Source organism: Lactuca serriola, chromosome 9, assembly GCF_051521515.1.
Source record: "Lactuca serriola cultivar US96UC23 chromosome 9, Lser_US96UC23_V15, whole genome shotgun sequence".
Taxonomy (NCBI): Eukaryota; Viridiplantae; Streptophyta; class Magnoliopsida; order Asterales; family Asteraceae; genus Lactuca; species Lactuca serriola.
In genome coordinates this window covers 157,784,047-157,803,072 of record NC_136416.1, presented here as the reverse complement: position 1 = coordinate 157,803,072, position 19,026 = coordinate 157,784,047, and the positions used below count along the sequence as shown (strand labels likewise).

At 32.4% G+C, this 19,026-nt stretch overlaps 1 protein-coding gene across 1 annotated transcript; it reads left to right on the top strand.

The window, feature by feature from the left end:
• The first annotated feature begins 216 nt into the window (after positions 1-216).
• LOC145072428 (uncharacterized) lies at positions 217-16,608 on the top strand. Its single transcript, XM_079018846.1, has 19 exons — positions 217-985; positions 1,361-2,011; positions 2,395-2,779; positions 2,852-3,681; positions 3,760-3,835; positions 4,211-4,335; positions 4,497-4,589; positions 4,662-4,754; positions 4,834-4,889; positions 5,132-5,626; positions 5,881-6,535; positions 7,459-7,704; positions 9,566-9,707; positions 10,680-10,805; positions 11,654-12,432; positions 12,634-12,738; positions 12,818-12,857; positions 13,427-13,690; positions 14,431-16,608. Exons 1-4 carry the CDS (start codon positions 311-313, stop codon positions 3,043-3,045), a joined length of 1,905 nt encoding a protein of 634 aa, XP_078874972.1. The 5' UTR covers positions 217-310; the 3' UTR covers positions 3,046-3,681; positions 3,760-3,835; positions 4,211-4,335; positions 4,497-4,589; positions 4,662-4,754; positions 4,834-4,889; positions 5,132-5,626; positions 5,881-6,535; positions 7,459-7,704; positions 9,566-9,707; positions 10,680-10,805; positions 11,654-12,432; positions 12,634-12,738; positions 12,818-12,857; positions 13,427-13,690; positions 14,431-16,608.
• The last annotated feature ends 2,418 nt before the right edge of the window (positions 16,609-19,026 follow it).

The window sequence follows — 19,026 nt, the reverse complement described above, 5'->3', positions numbered from 1 at the left end:
AAAATAAATAATTTATTTACTAATACTGATGTTATTCTTTTGTTAGAAAAGAAAAAGATTGTTTTTTTCTTTTTAATTTTTTTTATATGAAAAAATTAAGAAATACGTATGGTTTTTATGAAAGAAAAATAAAAAATGGTTCCAAACTCTAAAATAATGACGGTGTGTCGGTGTCATCCTATTTAAAAGCCATTCTCCCTTTTATTTCATTTCACCTTTTACTTTTTACAGCATACAACGAATTCCAAACCGCGCTTATTTTTTTTACAGCAAACGACGAAATCCACGAAAACGAAAACTTCATCGATCGATGATGGCAGGAAAACTCAGGGTTTTCTTGTTCCTTCTCGCAGTCGCACTTTCACTGACTTCACACTCATCATCCCACAACTTTACTCTCGACGACGACCCGATTGATTCTGATGTTTTGGGGGCGATATTAGTATCGCGAATTTTCTTGATTTTTTCTTACCTTTTTGTTTTTTTCTTCGAACAGGGAGTTGAAGACTTACTTCATGGATCGATGATGGCAGGAAAATTCATAGTTTTCTTGTTCCTCGCACTTGCACCGACTTCACACTTACAATTCCACAACTTTAGCGTCGACGTTACTATTGATTCTGGTGTTCTTGGGGCGATATTAGTATTGCCAATTTTCTTGATTTTTTCTTACCTTTTTGTTTTTTTCTTTGAACAGGGAGTTGAAGACTTACTTTATGGATCGATAATGGCAGGAAAATTCATAATTTTCTTGTTCCTTCTCACAGTCGCACTTGCACCGACTTCACACTCATCATTCGACAACTTTAGTGTCGACGTTACTATTGATTCTGGTGTTCTTGGGGCGATATTAGTATTGCGAATTTTCTTGATTTTTTCTTACTTTTTTGTTTTTTTCTTTGAACAGGGAGTTGAAGATTTGTATGACGAGGAGGATTATTCTTTACCAACAACACATCAGCAAATTGCTGTGCTCTCTAGCGAGGTAAACAAGCCATTAGTTTCCTCTGCATCTCAAGTTAGAAGGGGCTCAAAGGCCCAAAAGATGTTATATCCATTCCTTTTAGTTTTTTTCAACAAACACTTTAGCATGCAATGCATTCAGATGTTACTTGAAATTGGACAGAATATATATATGTAATGTAATATGCTTTTTTATTTCTGATTAGGGTAACATACTTGCAAAACCAACACAAAACATTCCATTTTCACACTTCCCTGATCTTAATACATGTATTACTTTCTGAATTGTTCATAACAAGAACTGGGGAGGTTTAGCAAGAAAAAAAACAGTTTTATTCAATAAAAATTAGGGAAATCTACATTATTCATGCCATATCTGTCTTGTCTTTTCTGATAGGTTGATATTCAGGATGAAAATGCTGGTGGTGATTTTACAAGTGTCTCCCTTACTTCAAGTTCATGTTTATCCAAACAAGGAGACAAGGATTTTGCTACGTGGCCACATAGGAATGTTGAAGACCACATAGGAATCGACTGCAAATCTGCTAGAGGTTCAAGTCAACAAACTAGTGGGTCCTTAGAACTGGGCATCTCTGCTTCTTACAATCCAAAAGTTGGATCAGATGCAGTCTTTGAAGTAAATTCTGTAAAGAAGTTGGATCCTAGGGAATCAGATGCTTTAGCCTTAAACCAATCTTCTGAGTGCTGTATTCTTGTTAAACCTAAGCAACTGAAGTTTGATGAAATGGATGGATGCAATTCAAATAAAGGTAGTAGTCTGCTTTCCAGGATTAGAGAACTGTTGGGCAATCCCTCAATGGATATGGATTCTGCTTCATTAAAAGATGATAAATCCAGTGAGCAGCAGTTGAAGTCTGCAATGATACGTTCTCATGAGGATTTTGATGCGTGTACAAGTACAGAGACAATGAATATCGATTTGGACTTGGATCTGAATCCATTGGTGGAGGAGAGTTTGCTTCCCAAGAACAGAATGGTGAACCCTAAGGTTTCCCTGCATGATGCTGCTGCTGCTGTTTACTGTGAGGTAAGTGTCACTTCTCATTAAATCCATTCCCTTTAGTTTTGTTTTTTTTTTCTTCAACAAACAGTTTAGCATGCATTGAGGTTTCTCATCATAATACAAACCCTGTTTGCAATTGCATTCCAACCATCAAGAATGTAACTGGAAACCCATTCCAATGAGATGTTACTTGAAATTGGACAGAATATATGTATATAACCCATTTCTAAATATCAGTGTAAGATATACCAAATATTGATGGATATATTCCTTTACATATCCAATACCAGGAGTAAATAATATGGTTTTCTTTTCTGATTATGTCAAGTGAAGTTGTAATAGCATTTCCCTTCTTTTATTTAACATTTTTCTCCTGAATTTTCTTATGCATTATTTATTCTACACAGGCAGCATTTACTGAAGTGGAAAGTGCGGCTTCTGAATCTGATCAAACAAGCAATGGTGATGTTGAAGACTTTTATTATGAGGATATGGATATTTCAACCAGCACTGATTATGAGGATATGGATATTTCAACCAGCATTGATTATGAGGATATGGATATTTCAACTAGCACTGATTATGATTCGGTGACCATAGCGGATTATTCTTATCCAACACAGCAGCAAACTGACGATTCGCTTCCTCCCTTTAATACTTGGCAAACAAAGCATTTTTGTTCATCTCCTGTTGATTTGGGAAATCTCTGGGACAGGTCAACATCGACTACAGAGAATCCGTTAACATCATTTCTTCCACATCCACAAAAACAAGCAGCTGCAGTTTGGCCAGGTAGTTAAATTTTTTCTCTATTCCAAAGTTTGAATTACCAAAAAATGACATTGTTTGTTTTTGTCTTTGAAGGTAGGAGAGGAGACATTAAAGTGAAGGCGTTAGTGGCAGCTAAGGCTGCAAAAATACGCCAAGAAAAACAGGAGAATGAGAGGAACTGGAAGAAAGAAGCATTTCGGATGGAGATAGCGAGGCGCAAAAAAAGAAAAAAGCAGAAAGAAGGGAAGGAAAAAAAAAGCAGGAGGAAATGGTTCCTAGAGGCCTGAACATCCACAAAAAGAAAACCATGTAGTAAGTTATTCCATTAGCACTTAAGCTTTGTTCTTTTTTCATTAAGTCAAAAAAAAAAAAATATGGTCATGAATTTATAGTTTAGTCATTTCTTAGTTGAAAGTTAACAACAAATGAACATGTGAATGCAGATGGTCAATTTTGGATTTTTTTTTTTTTTTTTTTTTTTTAATTTGTGATGAAATGGCTTGGCCTCCTTTGCAGCAAGTTGGCAGATGGTTATATAATTTGGCTATAAGGTCCTTGAAAGTAGTTTATTAGGAAAAACATTTGATCCTAGACTTTGTAGAACATACAACAATAGAAAACTAGGATTTTGTATACTCATGCTCCAATGAAGCAGAATGTCACAGCAATTCGGCTCAATGGAATATTAGTTGTTTGATAATAGATGCTGCTGCATTGCATGCATGTCGTTCAGAGTTTAATAAAGAGGTAAATGTAGAAATTTCATCTATTAAATTACTGTGTTTTAGTTCCTTAAACTTAAATACCAAGTAATCGTCGTCGAGGGAATTGAATTGAGGTAAAGGAAGGATGACAAGAATTCTGCTCCAGTCCTGTTGAAGATGTTACATACATACATCCACAAAAACAAAACCACATACATAGTAAGTAAGTTATTCCTTCCAGTAGCAGTTAAGTTTTCTTCTTTTTGCATATGAATTTGTAAATTTCTGTGATTACAGTATTAGCAGAAAAGAGTGGGGGATTTTGAGCAACAGTTAAATAATCATATTCTGTTGTTACTTGTTACTCCTAAAGGTACAATTCAGACTCCAGTTGTACTTTACGCATAATTCTTCATTTCTGTTAGAAAAAGGGTCTTTATCATCTTTTTTATATATATTGAAAGAATTGACAATGACATGTAGCAACAATTCTTATGCATCCATTGTATGTGAACAAAAGAGTCTATTAAATGAAGATAAGAGCATTAACTTTTTTCTTAATTGTTGTTTCTTTTCTACTTAATGAGAACATGGAATAATAAACTACATGGATATTTCTATTTTAACTCAATGCAAAAAGAATGACTTAATAAACACATGTAATGTAATGTGTATACATTTACGCTAATCCTCAATCATCTGTCCCAGATTTAGGAATGATTATTTTGTTTTATATGGCATTGTCTAGTAGGACTCTTCCAACTAACAAGCCAAGCCAAGCCAAGCCAAGCCAGTTGTTGACTATCAAACGACTGACTGTGTTGAAGTTGAAGAGAACAGGGACATTTGGCATATATAATGAAGCAAGTATTAGTATGTATCTATTTTCCTCCGAGCATTTTCTTTGGTTGAAAGATAGATACTAAATGATGATTACATTTACATACATACATACATACATACATACATGATGTTGTTAGCATATGCATTTAAATATCTTACTCTTGCCTGTTGGTTGGTTATATTGGTCATAGTTATGTTGGAAGCTCAAAGCTCAAAGCTCATCTCATGAGTTGACCATGAGTCAAAATTAAGTATGGATTACCTTACCTACCTGTTATGAAAAGGTATCATTTAATGCTCCTAGACAATATTCTGTTCTGGCTTTCCAACTAACATAATCTAAATGAATATTGTAGGTATGTTATAAAAAGTAAATTAATGGGAACAGCTTGCTTATCCATCTTTTGTACAAGCCAATTTCGATCTCTAACATGGAATGTGGAAGGAAGGTATCATTAAATACTCCTACTTTATTCCTGACTCGTACTTTATTTGTTTACCTATAATAACAATATACTTATGTTGTAGGTTTGTCATAGTACAATGCTGCCTATAATGATGTTTTATCATCTCATTCTCATCTGGTATGTATAATACCAACATACCTTACTCTTTTTACCAGGCATCACATATACTACTTACCTTCTTTATCTATAATAGCAACATTTTTTTACCTGAAACTATTCTATAAGTTTCAAGTTTTATGTTTGAGTAACCAACATTGCCAATATTGGTATTTGGTAGTGAGAATAAAGTATGTTGCTTGCTGTTCCCTGCAGTTAATACTATTTACTTTTTTTTTTTTTTTTTTTTTTTTTAATTACAGAGGACCCCAACCGGATTAAGCAACCTCCGGGCCCGTTTGTCCACCTGGCTGATCACTCCTCCCGTATGGACACTAGGCCATGAAAGCTGCATAAAAAAAGGTCACGTGTCATTTCTTATCATCTGTATGTTATATGCTGCTGCTTTGATAATATGAAAAGGGTTAGGCTAGGCTTAAATTGTTAAAATATGTTTCTTAGTCGGTAGGAAAAAAGATTACCATTTTGCCCTTGCAAGTTTCAAACTAACTGGCATTGAGAGTTTTGTTTTTTTTTTTACAATCACTTCTAATTACCATTATGCCCTTGCAAGTTTCAGCTGCCAAGAAAACTAAATGGCACCGAGTTTTTTGTTTTCCTTCAATATTTAGCTTGCAGTTAATTTTTTTCTATATAATTTTGATTTTTTGTTGCAGTAGCAGTGTACAAACATGGAAGAAGAAGAAGAAGAGGTCTAGGGTTGGATTCAAATGAAAAATTGTGTTTCTTATGCCCTTGTAAGTATGATTATGATTTCTTCAGTTGATTAGTTTTATTGTGATGTTAAAGTATGGATTTGAATTATGAAAAGTTGTGCATGAGAAAGCAAAATTGCAGGTAATAATGTACTTTATTTAGTTAAAAGTCGTCTTGCTTATTATTTGTCTCTTTTAAATTCTTCTGTTGGTTGGTTATTCCTAGCAGCTGGGTATGTTTAATAATTTTTAAACCGACTCACTCAGAAACATTTGATTTGATTTCATTGTTTCAGGACATACATAGAGTTATCGAAGGAGATAAATGAATGAATCTTTCAAGAAATCATCTCAAAAGTACCTTCCAGAATCTAATCTAGATAAGTGTCCATGTCCTAGCAACTAAGTTGGGTATGGTATGTTTAATAATTTTTAAAATTTTAACATTTGATTTTGTTGTTTCAGGACATACATAGAGATATCAAAGGAGATAAATGAATGAATCTTTCAAGGAGTTATCTCTCAAGTTTTGACAAAACTATCTTCCAGAATCTAATCTAGATAAGTGTCCATGTCCTAGAAACTAAGTTGGGTATGGTATATTTAATAATTTTTAAAAATTTAATTTGACTCAGAAACATTTGATTTCGTTGTTTCAGGACATACATAGAGTTATCAAAGGAGATAAATGAATGAATCTTTCAAGGAATTATCTCTAAACAACAGATTCAAGCGAGACCTATACCCTGTAGCTTTATGATAATTTCTCTATCGAATGGAAATAAAAGAGAATGAAGTTGCTTATTGTGGCAGGAGCGGTATCTTTTTTTTTTTGAATTCCGAGGAAGGGAAAGGAGGGAAGAAATGGGTTGAAAAAAACGTGAATCTGAATTTGAGATTTAATTTCCCTGATTTTGTATCGCCTCATCGACTGGCCTGTTGTGGCCATTGGTAATTTTCTCTTCTCACTATCCTCTGTGGATTGCCCTCCCTACTTTTCATCTTAAAAGTTTAATACGATTTTCCAGATATATGTTTCCCCCCTTTTGCTACATACATGCTAGGATCGATTGAGAGAAATATGAATTGATTATTCATTAAGAATGTTTGTAAGTGTTCATTTAGGATACCCTCTGTTTCTATGAATAGAAGGTTCCACTTAAAATGATAGGAAATGGGTATTGCTGGGCCCAAATACCATTTAAGCAAGAATTTTATAGGTTTTGTCTAGAAGGCCCAGTAAAGGGCAAAACAGGAAATTCACCTAGGTGGGCTAGGATTATACTCCCTCTGTCCCAAAATTTTTGTCCACTAGATATACACTTTTACCATATTACCCCTAACATTTAATAAAGTAAACTTGAATAATTACAAACACACATTTCCCATTGGTTTTAGAAAAGGGCAAGAGGGTCATTTTACTCAAAAAGACAAAAGTAATGATTGCTTTTCTTAATCTATGTGTTTTTTTGTCCATGGACAATAATTTTGGGACGGAGGAAGTAATAAATAGAGAGAAAGGATGTCTAGAGAAATTGGTAGTGTAATCTTAAGCTTTCGGTTTAGAGAGAGGGAGATTCCCTGGGGAATCTTTTAGATTGTGTTAATCGTGTAATCAATTAGTCAATTTCATCATCTTCTTTCTTTTCAATCTTTCAGAGGTTTGATCCTATTTCATCAAACCCTAATTTCTGTTCTTCATCAGACATGCATAGAGTTATCGAAGGAGATAAATGAATGAATCTTTCAAGTAATTATCTCTCAAGTTTTGATCCAGAATCTAATCTAGATAAGTGTCCATGTCCTAGCAACTAAGTTGGGTATGGTATATTTAATAATTTTTTAAATTTTAACATTTGATTTTGTTGTTTCAGGACATAAGTAGAGATATCAAAGGAGATAAATCATAAATGAATGAATCTTTCAAGGAGTTATATCTCAAGTTTTGACAAAACTACCTTCCAGGATCTAATCTAGATAAGTGTCCATGTCCTAGCAAAAATAGCAACTAATAATTTTGTTAAATTTTAATCTGATGCTTAAATTGTTATTTGAATGTAGGTATTGTTGTTCCATTAATAGAATAGATGTCTGCCTTCCCCTTCCACATGAATTCAACGGTGAGTTCCTAATTTCAGTCAGTTTGTAATACACATTCTACTAACAGAGTGTTTCAATCATTCAGTAAATAGTCTCTCTCAATTCAGTTCTACCCTAGCCTATATCACACAATGCAGTCTGTTCTAATAAATAAAAATCCTTTTGCCACTTGTCAACTTCTTAGGTGTTTTGACAAATGTCATTTTCTCATATTTTTCAATTTTTTCCTTCTACCTTCTAAAATTGATGTGTAAATTTTTTTTTTTTAAACAAATATGATTCTCTGTGGTGTGTAATATGGGCTTTATTTGAGTTCCTACATATCAGCAACCAATTGAATCTATAACTTGTTTTCTCAAATCAATTGCCTTATTTTCCTCAGACCATTGTTGCATTCCAAATTCACATCCCATAAAACATACTTTCTGTATCCATTTTACTCTCACAACATTTTTTCTTCAATTTAGTAAACAGGAGAATTGCTTTCATATTGACTCTCCGGTAAATCATCAAATTGTCTCCTCAATTTGAATTTGAATTTTTAATGAAGTAAATTGATAGAGTTCCCATATATAGGCTCTATTTTCGAGTCGTTAATCTCTGTTGATACGTGAGATCCCAATTTTTGTGGAACAAAATGAATTCCATATTGAAATCACTCTATAAATTCGATTACTGTTCTGGCTATTATTCACACCTTGGTTTTCTTCTTCAATTCATTCGTCATCCAGGTTTCTTCTTTAATCTGATGTTCTTAATTTTTATTAATTATATTCGAATTTTTATTATCATGAATGTGTGGTGTATCTGATTGCCTTCTTAACCTTGCATTTGATGTTGCACTCTATGTGTTTGATAAAATGCCCATGAGATATGTCTTATCAAATACTATTACACACTATTGTCTGTATTTTTGTGCTACTTACCACATGTGTGTGTGTGTGTGTGTTTGTGATTCCTAACTTTCCTGCATTTTGTTTGGGTTAAATCATAAACTTGGTTAGCTTACTCATCCTGGAAGAAAAGGAAGATCAACTATTTCATAAAAAAAAGTAGTTGATATCTTGGATATTGTATCTATATCAGCATGTCTATTTTTGAGCAAACCATGGGTTTTCACTCTCATTTAGTTTCTTTATGCTATAGTTATATGGTAAGAAAAGTGATTATGCTAATATTAACATGTTGGTTGTTTGTGTGATAGGTGATAGCTTGAACTTATCTTTGGTAGGTATTATATGTCAACTGAACCAAATGTAGTGAAGGATTGGGCTGTATTTTAAGTCTTAAAGGAATTTTCAGCCCTTTTTCTTTTTTGAACAGTTGTAAGATAAAGGGTTATTTGTTACTTCTAAATAGAAAGGTACTTTCAACAATAATCTTTAGTCCAAATATCAAATTGAAGAAATGACTTTTTATGTGATTTTAGGTCAAAAAGTTCATTTACTCTTTGCTACTTAGAGATAGATCATTTGCGCTTATTGGATTAAAATTTTGATTTTTGACTTTAGAAATACCAAGTTTCTGGACATAACAGCTTATGTGCATGGCTATAAGTAATATGGAGACACAATAGGGTGGGGAAAAGTACACAAGGCCCAAAACTATAGCAACATAGTTTTCTTTTTTTACCTGATCATTATATAGTTTTCTTGATGAACGTTTTTACAAGCACATTGTCAAAAATAAAGAGAAATTTATTGCCAAATGTAATGAGTTTAGTTCAAACCCTATTTTATTTCAAAAAGAGAAGAGATAGTTGGTTGTTTTTTTATTGCTTCTGTTTTCTTTTGGTTGAAAGTATCAAGAATTCATTTTTATAGTGTATTTGTTATAAGAATGTGTTTGCTTTCATAATTTTTTCTTTAACATGTTTTTCAGATAGACACTCAAGGGAAAAATTTAATGAGTGCTTCATCTTCTTGGGTGCCTAAGAATGAGCTTCTACAGATTTAAATATTCATTGATAGTAATATGGGAGAATAAGACCAAAAGACCAAACCCGATGCTTCTATTAAGTAAGGTTAATATTTACCATCTCAAGTTTTTCCCATTTTTATAATATGAGAACAGATTGATAAATTACATAAATTTTTCATAATTTTGGTATTTTCTCTAACCATTTCATAGGAGATAAGTTATTTATTCATACTTTTATGATTTTAGGGTTTTCTTTCACGATTTAAAAAGAAAAAATTTGAAATAAAAGTTTGATAGATGATATGTGTGTAAACTGTGGTTGTTTTGTGTATGAATTTGCATTCCTGGATTAGTTTTCTTAAATTTCTTATATTAATTTCTAAGAAATAGAATTTTATAACGTTAGCATGTTCATCCTTCTTTTTTGTGACCTTTTTGGTCATTTTCTCATTCTTATATATATATATATATATATATATATATATATATATATATATATATATATATATATATATATGATTCATAATTTTGGCATTCTTAAGCTAAAAAATACTAATATGAAACTTTTAAAATTAAAAGTTTGATTTTTTTGAGTTTTTTAGTCAAGATGACCATTTTGACCTTTTTGTCCAATTTGGTCATTTTTACCGGTTTTTTTTTTAAAATTTTTTTTTCGTAATATGGTCATTTTTGCTGAAAATAGTCATTTTGATCATTTTGCTTAATCTGATCATTTTGACCATTTCGGTCAATTTGGTCATTTTTTATACAGGGACCATTAATGTCTATTTTGTTAAACATGGGCTATTTATACAATATTTTTATATACGGACCATTTTTTTTAAATTTATTTAAATAGGGATTATTCCTGTAGTTAAATATATTTAAAACAGGTAATAATTACTTTAATTTTTTAAGTTTAGCAATGTACTTTTTATAATAAAAAGTATGATGTTATATTAGAGATAAAACTGAAATATGTTGCTATATATTGCATTTAGCACATGACCGATTTGTCGTTTCTATGAGATACTATGCCAATAACACAAGTTTTTTTTTTTTTTTTTTTGGTTAGGTTCCTAAAGAACATGTACAGAGGAGGAAAATGACTCAAATCGATGTTTGCTTTGGTTATACACCAAGTCAAGCTACCATTTTATATAATCTAAATTAAATTGATTTAGACTTTATTTTTTTTAGAGTAAGTTTATTAAAATTTCTTAAAAAAGACAACTCGTAAATTACATTCTATATGAATTTTTAAACTTTTGTAGTAATGGAACTAAATGATGCTTCTATATAGATACAATCCAAATTAAAGTACTATGTTATTTCTTGCATCTTACTCAACAATGGGTTATAATTAATTCCACGTTTTTTTTCAATTCTAACTCTTATTAAAAGTTTATAGCATTATAGTTAATTTTTCTTATTGACACATTATACTTTAGAAAATTCACATAGTTTAGCATCTTACTTACATTTATTTTTATTACAACATTATGGTTTTCTATTTTTATTATGATCTTCCATGTGGTTCAAGATGCTCTTTTGTTGAGGTAGTATATATGAATATTACGCATGGAAAGGAAAAAATATTGATTTTTGTTGTTCCTTTAGCCAAATTGTTGTTACTGATGGAACTTTATGCGTCAAGGCTATTCCCAGAGTTTTCATTGTGACTACTAAATATGTCTGATATTTTTTATAATATGAATTCAATTACTTATTTAATATTCATCATTTCGTTTGTATTTATATAAAAATATTTAATGTTTACATCTTGATATTCAACTGTTTTTAATCAACCCGTTGGGTCTCACACCTAGTGCAGAAAAAAAAATCAAAGAACTATAAACCATCTACCTTTCTATTTCAAAAAACTCCTAAAATTTAACTAGTACAAAACAATTAAGCAAAATCTACAAGTAACTAATGCGTTGTTTTTTATTGATGCTCAAAATTTCCACTCCTGGCTCAAAAATAACAAAAAGTAACATCTTTTTGTCTGTTTTTTTTTTTTTCATAATAATATTATATATTTTATAGGGACTTACTATTGTTTTGCGGAGATGGAAGGAGTGTTTGAGAGTAAACAAACTACACATTCATGGGATTTCATTGGTCTTGGAGAAGAAAAAACCAAACCTGCGGAATTTTCCACAAAGGAGCAAGTTAAGTTGATGTCATCATTGGTTTTGTAAGTAACTCTGTTTGTGGTTTTTGAAATGATCAACATCTTTTATTTTTTTTGTAATTAGGATTTTATGATGGGAAAGTATTAGCAATTCCGACATGCCACCCCACCGGAATGGAAAGGAATATGGAAACATTCAACGCCACAAATTGCAACAGCTTTTCTTCAATCAGTTCCATATGGGTTTTCTTTAGCTTTTAAGTGGATAATCCAATCCCTAAATGAATGTTTTTGTTAAAATTCATTTGATTTATTTTTAATATAATTAAAAATGATGCAGAAAGTGGAACATTTGAGAGCAAAGAAAAAGTTATTGCTATGGTAATTAATTATTAAAGTGGATAATCCAATCCCTAAAAATTGAACTTTCTTCATGTGCTTCCCTCGAGGTTAAAATCCCCCACTTCAACATCTAGTGTGTGTGTGTGTGTGTGTTTAAAACTTGATAGTAATCCACTTAGACAGGTAAATTAGACTTTTTAAAGGGATAATATTGGTCATTTTTCGTATGTTATCTCATTCTCCTTCATTTTGTAGATTCCATCAGATGGGTTTGAAGCTCTACTAAATGGTGTCTGTCTGTGTCTGTGCCTCTGTGGTTACACCACACCACACCAATATTGCATTGCAGGTTTGGAAAGAACACTATTCCTCTTCATTTTACTACTTTTCCATCCAAATCCAAATCTTGACCTTACCGATGAAGTAGATTAAAAACAAAACTGCAAAAAATGGCCCATGTCCTAGCAATAAATAACAACTGGGTGTGGTATGTTTAATAATTTTTAAAATTCTTATCTGACTCGAAACATTTGATTACATTGTTTCATAGAGTTATCAAATGAATCGATCTTTCAAAAAATCATCTCAAGTTTTGACAAAACTACCTTCCAGAATCTAATCTAGATAAGTGTCCATGTCCTATCAACTAAGTTGGGTATGGTATGTTTAATCATTTTTAAGATTTTAATCTGACTCCAAACATTTGATTTGATTTAATTGTTAATTGAATGTAGGTATTGTTCCACTAATACAGCCCTTCCACTTGAATTATCGGTGAGTTCCTAATTTCAATCAGTTTTTAATGTTTGTGGATCAAATGATCAATTGAGTTGAGGGGTACTCTTGACCTGTTTTTTTTTTTTTTTAAATATATATATGCAAGAACTGAATTGTTATGATAATAGAATATGTTTGTCAATTAATTTAAAAGAAATAATAGAAAAAGACAATATTGACTCATGTGGTTGATTTTAGATTTCTACTTTTAATAAGTGTATGATATGAACCTCACATGGCATGTATGTATTCTTCATTCTTTTTCAGTAAATAAGAAAAAAGGCTCCTGTTATGAACTGGATTCTAAGAACAGATTCAATAACATAAAAAGCAACCAACAGCTTCAAATATTGATTGATTACAAGAACAAATGATAGGTTAGCTGATTTGAGATACCTACTCTCCCAAGGAATAAATTCCGGATTTCACAAAAAGATTGATCCCTCACTGACCTCTTATACTTACTATCTGACCTAACAAACTAAATAATATAAAATACCTAAGTTGCCCCTGAACTAATAAGATTCTCTTTATTTTATTGAATTTCCCATATTGCCCTTATCTAGCAAGTGTGACATAAGTTGATGCATAACAATTGTTATGATCCCACATTGGCTGAAAGTACTATAAGTCTAAGTGTCCCCTCCTCCTACAAGCTGGCTTTTGGGAGTGAGTTCTACACTTGGGCTTATGACATGATACGGGCCTAGTATGGGGATGGGTCCGTATCAGCTCCACTCATCGTTTGTGTTTCAAGCTTACAACAAGATCTCTGTTGAAGCAAGCTGATGTATCTCCGTTCTTTCCCTCTCTACATCAACAATATGAAGGTAACAAACTAAATAATGCATCTTTTTTTTTTTTTTCTATAAAAAAGAGTGTCATCTTGGTTATAATTTATTGCCATTCACTTGACTTGATAATATTATTATGGGCCTCTCTACTTGTTATTTCTACTTTAAGCCAGAAAGAAACCCACCCTCAACTCGAATATAGCTAGCAATTTATGTACTTTCAGTCGTTGTATATTTAATTTGGCAAATACTATTGTAGAATACAAGTGTACAAATTCAAAATCTCAATCAAATTTAAATTAAATTTAATGACACTTGTCACCATCTAAAATAGGTAGGAGGATATTAGGAACAAAAAGTAGGAGGCTATTTAATTTCTCTTGTAGAATTAATGAGTTGGCTAAAAGAAGGCATGGATTGCATTTTGGTATTTTGGAAGAAGGGGAGTAATATGCCATTCCTATTCCTACCATGTTTTTAACAAATTATTATGTTTATGAATTATAATGTTGCTATTAATAATAAATAAATATTAAGGAAGGTTTAGTTGCAAGTAATAATGTTTTAGGTTGTTAAGAGGAAATTTAAATTAATAGCAATTTACTTTCCCGTTTATAGGAGCATACTTACTTTCAGCATATAAAAGCAATGCAACATTGGTTATCAATAATTAAACTAAGTAGCTTGCTATTAATTTATGAGTACCCTCCTTTAAGTCATTTACAATAAAGTAAGGTGGCTACTTTTTAACTTTATTGCACTTGAAATTATTACAGGGCTCTCCTTTGTGTACACCAATATTGCATTGCAGGTACGGAAAGAACACTGTTCCTCTTCATTTTACTACTTTTCCATCCAAATCCAAATCCAAATCTTCACCTTGTCAATCAGGTACATTCAAGACAAAACTGCAAAAATGCTCCCTATCTTTATGTTTGTCCAAACTCAAAAGACAATTATTATTTAATTTAGAAAAGGGGCACACACACGAACCAAAAAATAACAGCACCCACCATTACCAATACCATCATCTTCCTCCCTTGACCTGTTATCACCATCACAACCATTTTCCTTTAGAATTTTCACAAAACAAAACTCGAATCTTCGTGAACTTGTGAGGATTCAACATACACACACACAACCAAAAACCTTTTCATTCAATACAGAAACACACACACACACACACCAAAAACCTTTTCATTCAATACAGAACAACAGAACAGAAGAGGGACGACAAAGATGATTATGCAAGGGAGGTCAAACCCACAGACTGACATAATCTTTTTGGATCCACCATTGACATTGTTGTTGCATCCTCCCACTTCCAGATAGAGATGTATATGCGTATAAATATCAACCCCTCTTCCTTCGTTGTCATCCACAGATGCAACGATTTCTTTCTGGGTTTTTTCTCGACAATTTTTCTGGCTTTTTATTTGAGATTTTCTTGTTTTGGGACCTGTTTTTTGATTCAACCCACAAATCAAAAATCAAGAGACACACACACACACACACATAGAGGATTTTTTTTAAAAAAAAAAAAAATGAAATAATAAGAATACAAAGAAATTAAAAAAAAATCACTTAAGGGTATATTTGTCATTAAAAAAATGCCCTTCCTTTGGGGTTTTTGTTCGTCTGCAACCCAAACAACAGGGATCGGAATCTTTATGCTTTGCTATTGAATTTCCCGCTTTTGATGCCAGTGCAGACCTTTGACCAAGACTTGATGGGGTTACATGTTCAAAGTAGAAGCATATATTAATTCTTATTGTTACCTGTTAATCGCATTTGCATTTGAGGATCATTTCTCAACTCACTGTTTTTTTTTTTTTAATCTACATAATTTCCATAGCTCTTTTGTTACAAAAATTTATACGGAACTAAATTATGTTGCCACTTTGCTACAGAATGAAACTTCATAACTATTTTACCCTGTTTTTTTATTTTTATTTTTTTTTAATATTTGTAATTCTTTTTTCTTTTAATTTTGAATAATGGAAAACACGCACACCCCACATTTACCATAACCCCACTTCCCATCTCGGTTTCACCTAATCTTTCTATTTGAACAAGTAAATAAGAATGTTCATTGTTTTATTTGTTAATAAATATAAATATAAGTAAATTTTTATCATATTATTTAATTTAATAAAACCGCATACCTATGAATCATGCATTTTCTCAACCTAAACTTATTAATACATCTGGATTCAGCTTCATTGAAATTTTCATATTCAATGGGAAAAAATACATATCTTTTGTCAAACAAAAATAGGTGGAACAAGATGGGGCTATTGACTTGCATTCCACTCGTCTGGAAAAAAAAAGACAGTAAATGTCCTTGAAAACATTGGACTTGATCGAGACTCATGTCAATGGGACAAAACTAGCAATTTTTTGTCCCAAACAGAAAGGTGGGACAAAGACGTTAATGCCCTTTTCATCCTCATAATCAAAAATATCCTTAGAAATATTAACCGTATAAAAATTGCAATATTTTTCCCACCTAAAAAGTTGAATCAAGTGGGACAGAAACTCAGGTATTGATCTGTTGTTTTCTACAAAAGACGTAAATGCCCTTTTGATTCAAAATATCCCTAGAAATGTTCATGTCCCATGTAACAACCATACCATGACATTAGTGCTTGTAGCAACATATTTACAATATATGTTCCAACCAAAATGGTGAATTAAGCTGGAAAGAAACTCGGGTCTAGATCTCTAGTTTGTGCAAAAGATGTAAATGCCCTATTGATTCAACATAACATGAAAGTAGTGTTGCAGTAACATATTTATGTAATTATTCTGATTTGTAGACATGAAAGGAAGCGTGTAGAAGCAGTGGAAGAACAGAGGAAATTTCATAATAGCTTTTATAAACCTTACATTTTGTTGCTAACTTTTTAGTGTGTTATAACCTTTTAACTTTTAAGATGTTCTTAATTTCTGAACTTATGTGGACCATATTTTGCAATTTTTTTAGGGAAAACCATAGAAAAACCCTATCTATTTTCCTCCGGTGCCTAAATAAACCCTTATATTTATGTTAATATCCTTTTATTAATGCTTTATAACCGGTTTCACTTTTGGCAACTGGTAACATACCCCAATGCTGCAAAAAAACAAAAAATAATAATAAATAAAATAAATAACGTTGCCGATTTTACCCTTGCTGCTGATTTGGGTTTTTAGCACACCAAACAACCACCATATATTGAATAATTAAATGTTTTTGTCCAAAACAAACACATCTAAACAGAAAAAAACATAAATTGAACCAAATAACCGAAACATAATCGAATCAAACAAAGACGTTACAACCAAAATATGACAAAAATTTAAGGGTTTTTTTTTTTTTTTTTTTTTTTTTTTGCATTCGTGAATTGAGATTGCATACTGAAATCAGTAAAAAACGCAGCTGCATTCTTGAATTGAGATTGCGTCAAAAATTTAATTTATTTATTTATTTATTTGCATTCGTGAATTGAGATTGCATACTGAAATCAGTAAAAAAACGTAACTGCATTCTTGAATTGAGATTGCGTGCTGAAATCCAAAACTACAGGGTGCTTTCTACCATTTACCAAAAACAAAATCAAGAAACCAAGTTCAAACACCAGAATCCAAAAACCCCCCTTATCCAAGCATCGAGTTCTTGAGTTCAAGTGGGTTTTGGACCTCGTAGATGACGGTTTCTGGGTGAAAAACAACAGGAAATTCGACTATAATTCCACACACTCACTCACAAATAATCGCTCTAGCAGATCCCAAAGTTATGGCAAGTATGATGACATTCAAGTTGTCACATCTCTTATCCAGTGTTCCACCAACGCCTGCACATTCTTCAATTTCATTTTCGTTAAAAAAATTCTTTCTTCCAGTGAAGCTTTATTTCGTGCCATTCCAACTGTTGCCGTTTTGATGGTCCCCTGAAAAAAAAATTGTGTTTCTAGGCACTTTAACCCACACTTCGCCATCTTCATCGGCTTCATATTCATGAACAATCTTGCTATACTTTCTTGTTGGCCCGAGGTGGGCGGGTTCATGGTGAGAAGGATTTGAGCGTTTTATACGAACTCCACCGGTGAACGGAGAACTCTTGTGATTTTTATACCCCGGATGAATCAGGGGTTCGTTGACAGTAGAATCATCAAGATACCTATCCTCGTTGTCGTCTTCTTGATTAGACCAGTTATTCGTGTATGAGGAATTGTGATTTGAAAAATTGGAATCGAAATCAGGAGTATGATTGGTGGAACTAGCTGCTAACTTTACCGGATTTTGAATAGAAGGTTTAAATCGAATTCCTCGGCCCGAATTCAAGCTCTCTATGATCCGAAACAGGGGTTGCGTTGGTGATTTCCAGAATGGTTGAATTATTGTGACCCGGTTCGGAACTGGGTCCATTTTCCATGGCCTCCATGGCTTCAAAAAAGAACCACGACGAGAAGAACCGACCGTCGAGGAACGACGACGCGTGCTGCTTCTCGGTGCGGTGGCGCTGGCGGAGCTTCTCCATCTCGTGGCGACACTAATGCGTTCGACAAACATACCAAACAAAATAGATTTAGCAATTAACTTTATTTCGTGCAGCTTCCCCTGATCCAAGAAGTTTTTCGTTCCTGCCTGGTTCTTTTCTTCTTTTTAGTATGTTCGATGACAACCTACAAATGACGAAATTTTTCGCTCCTACGTAGAATAGATATGGTTTTACCGGATAAATCAGAGAGGATAGACGGTTTAGATATTAATAATGGTGAAATTGTACATAAAATAAATATATGAGTTTATTTAGGCATTGGAGTAAAATAGATAGGGTTTTTCTATGGTTTTCCCTTTTGTTTTATTTATGTTTAGTTATTTATTGATTTTTTATTCCTTATATTTGAGAGAACCTGCACACATTCATCTAAGGTATGTGAAGAGCTATAGAAATGGTAGATCTCCTAAAGAGACTAGATGGTGGTTTCATGATGACAAAGTTTAAAACAAACTTTTGAAAAATATGACTTGTTATTTACAAAGGTTTTTGTTAATTATATGTAAATATAATATATTGTATATTAGCTTAGTCAATACTATGTTCCTAGAATTAAGGTTAGTTCCTGTGTATAAGGCATATTTGATGTATCTGTATGTATATATTGATGGGAATGAGATTAAAGTTCTTGAGGAAAACATTCTATTATGGTATCAGACGTCTAGGGTTTTTACTCTCGATCCATCCCCATCTCATTCTCGTATCTTCTGCAAGCGCCCCTAGAATTCTGTTTCTTCTTCTTTTCATCACCATGTCTGACAACAAATCTTCCTTTCATCCTGCTGTTGCGGTGTCCAACATCCAAAATCATATCTCCATTATTCTCAAA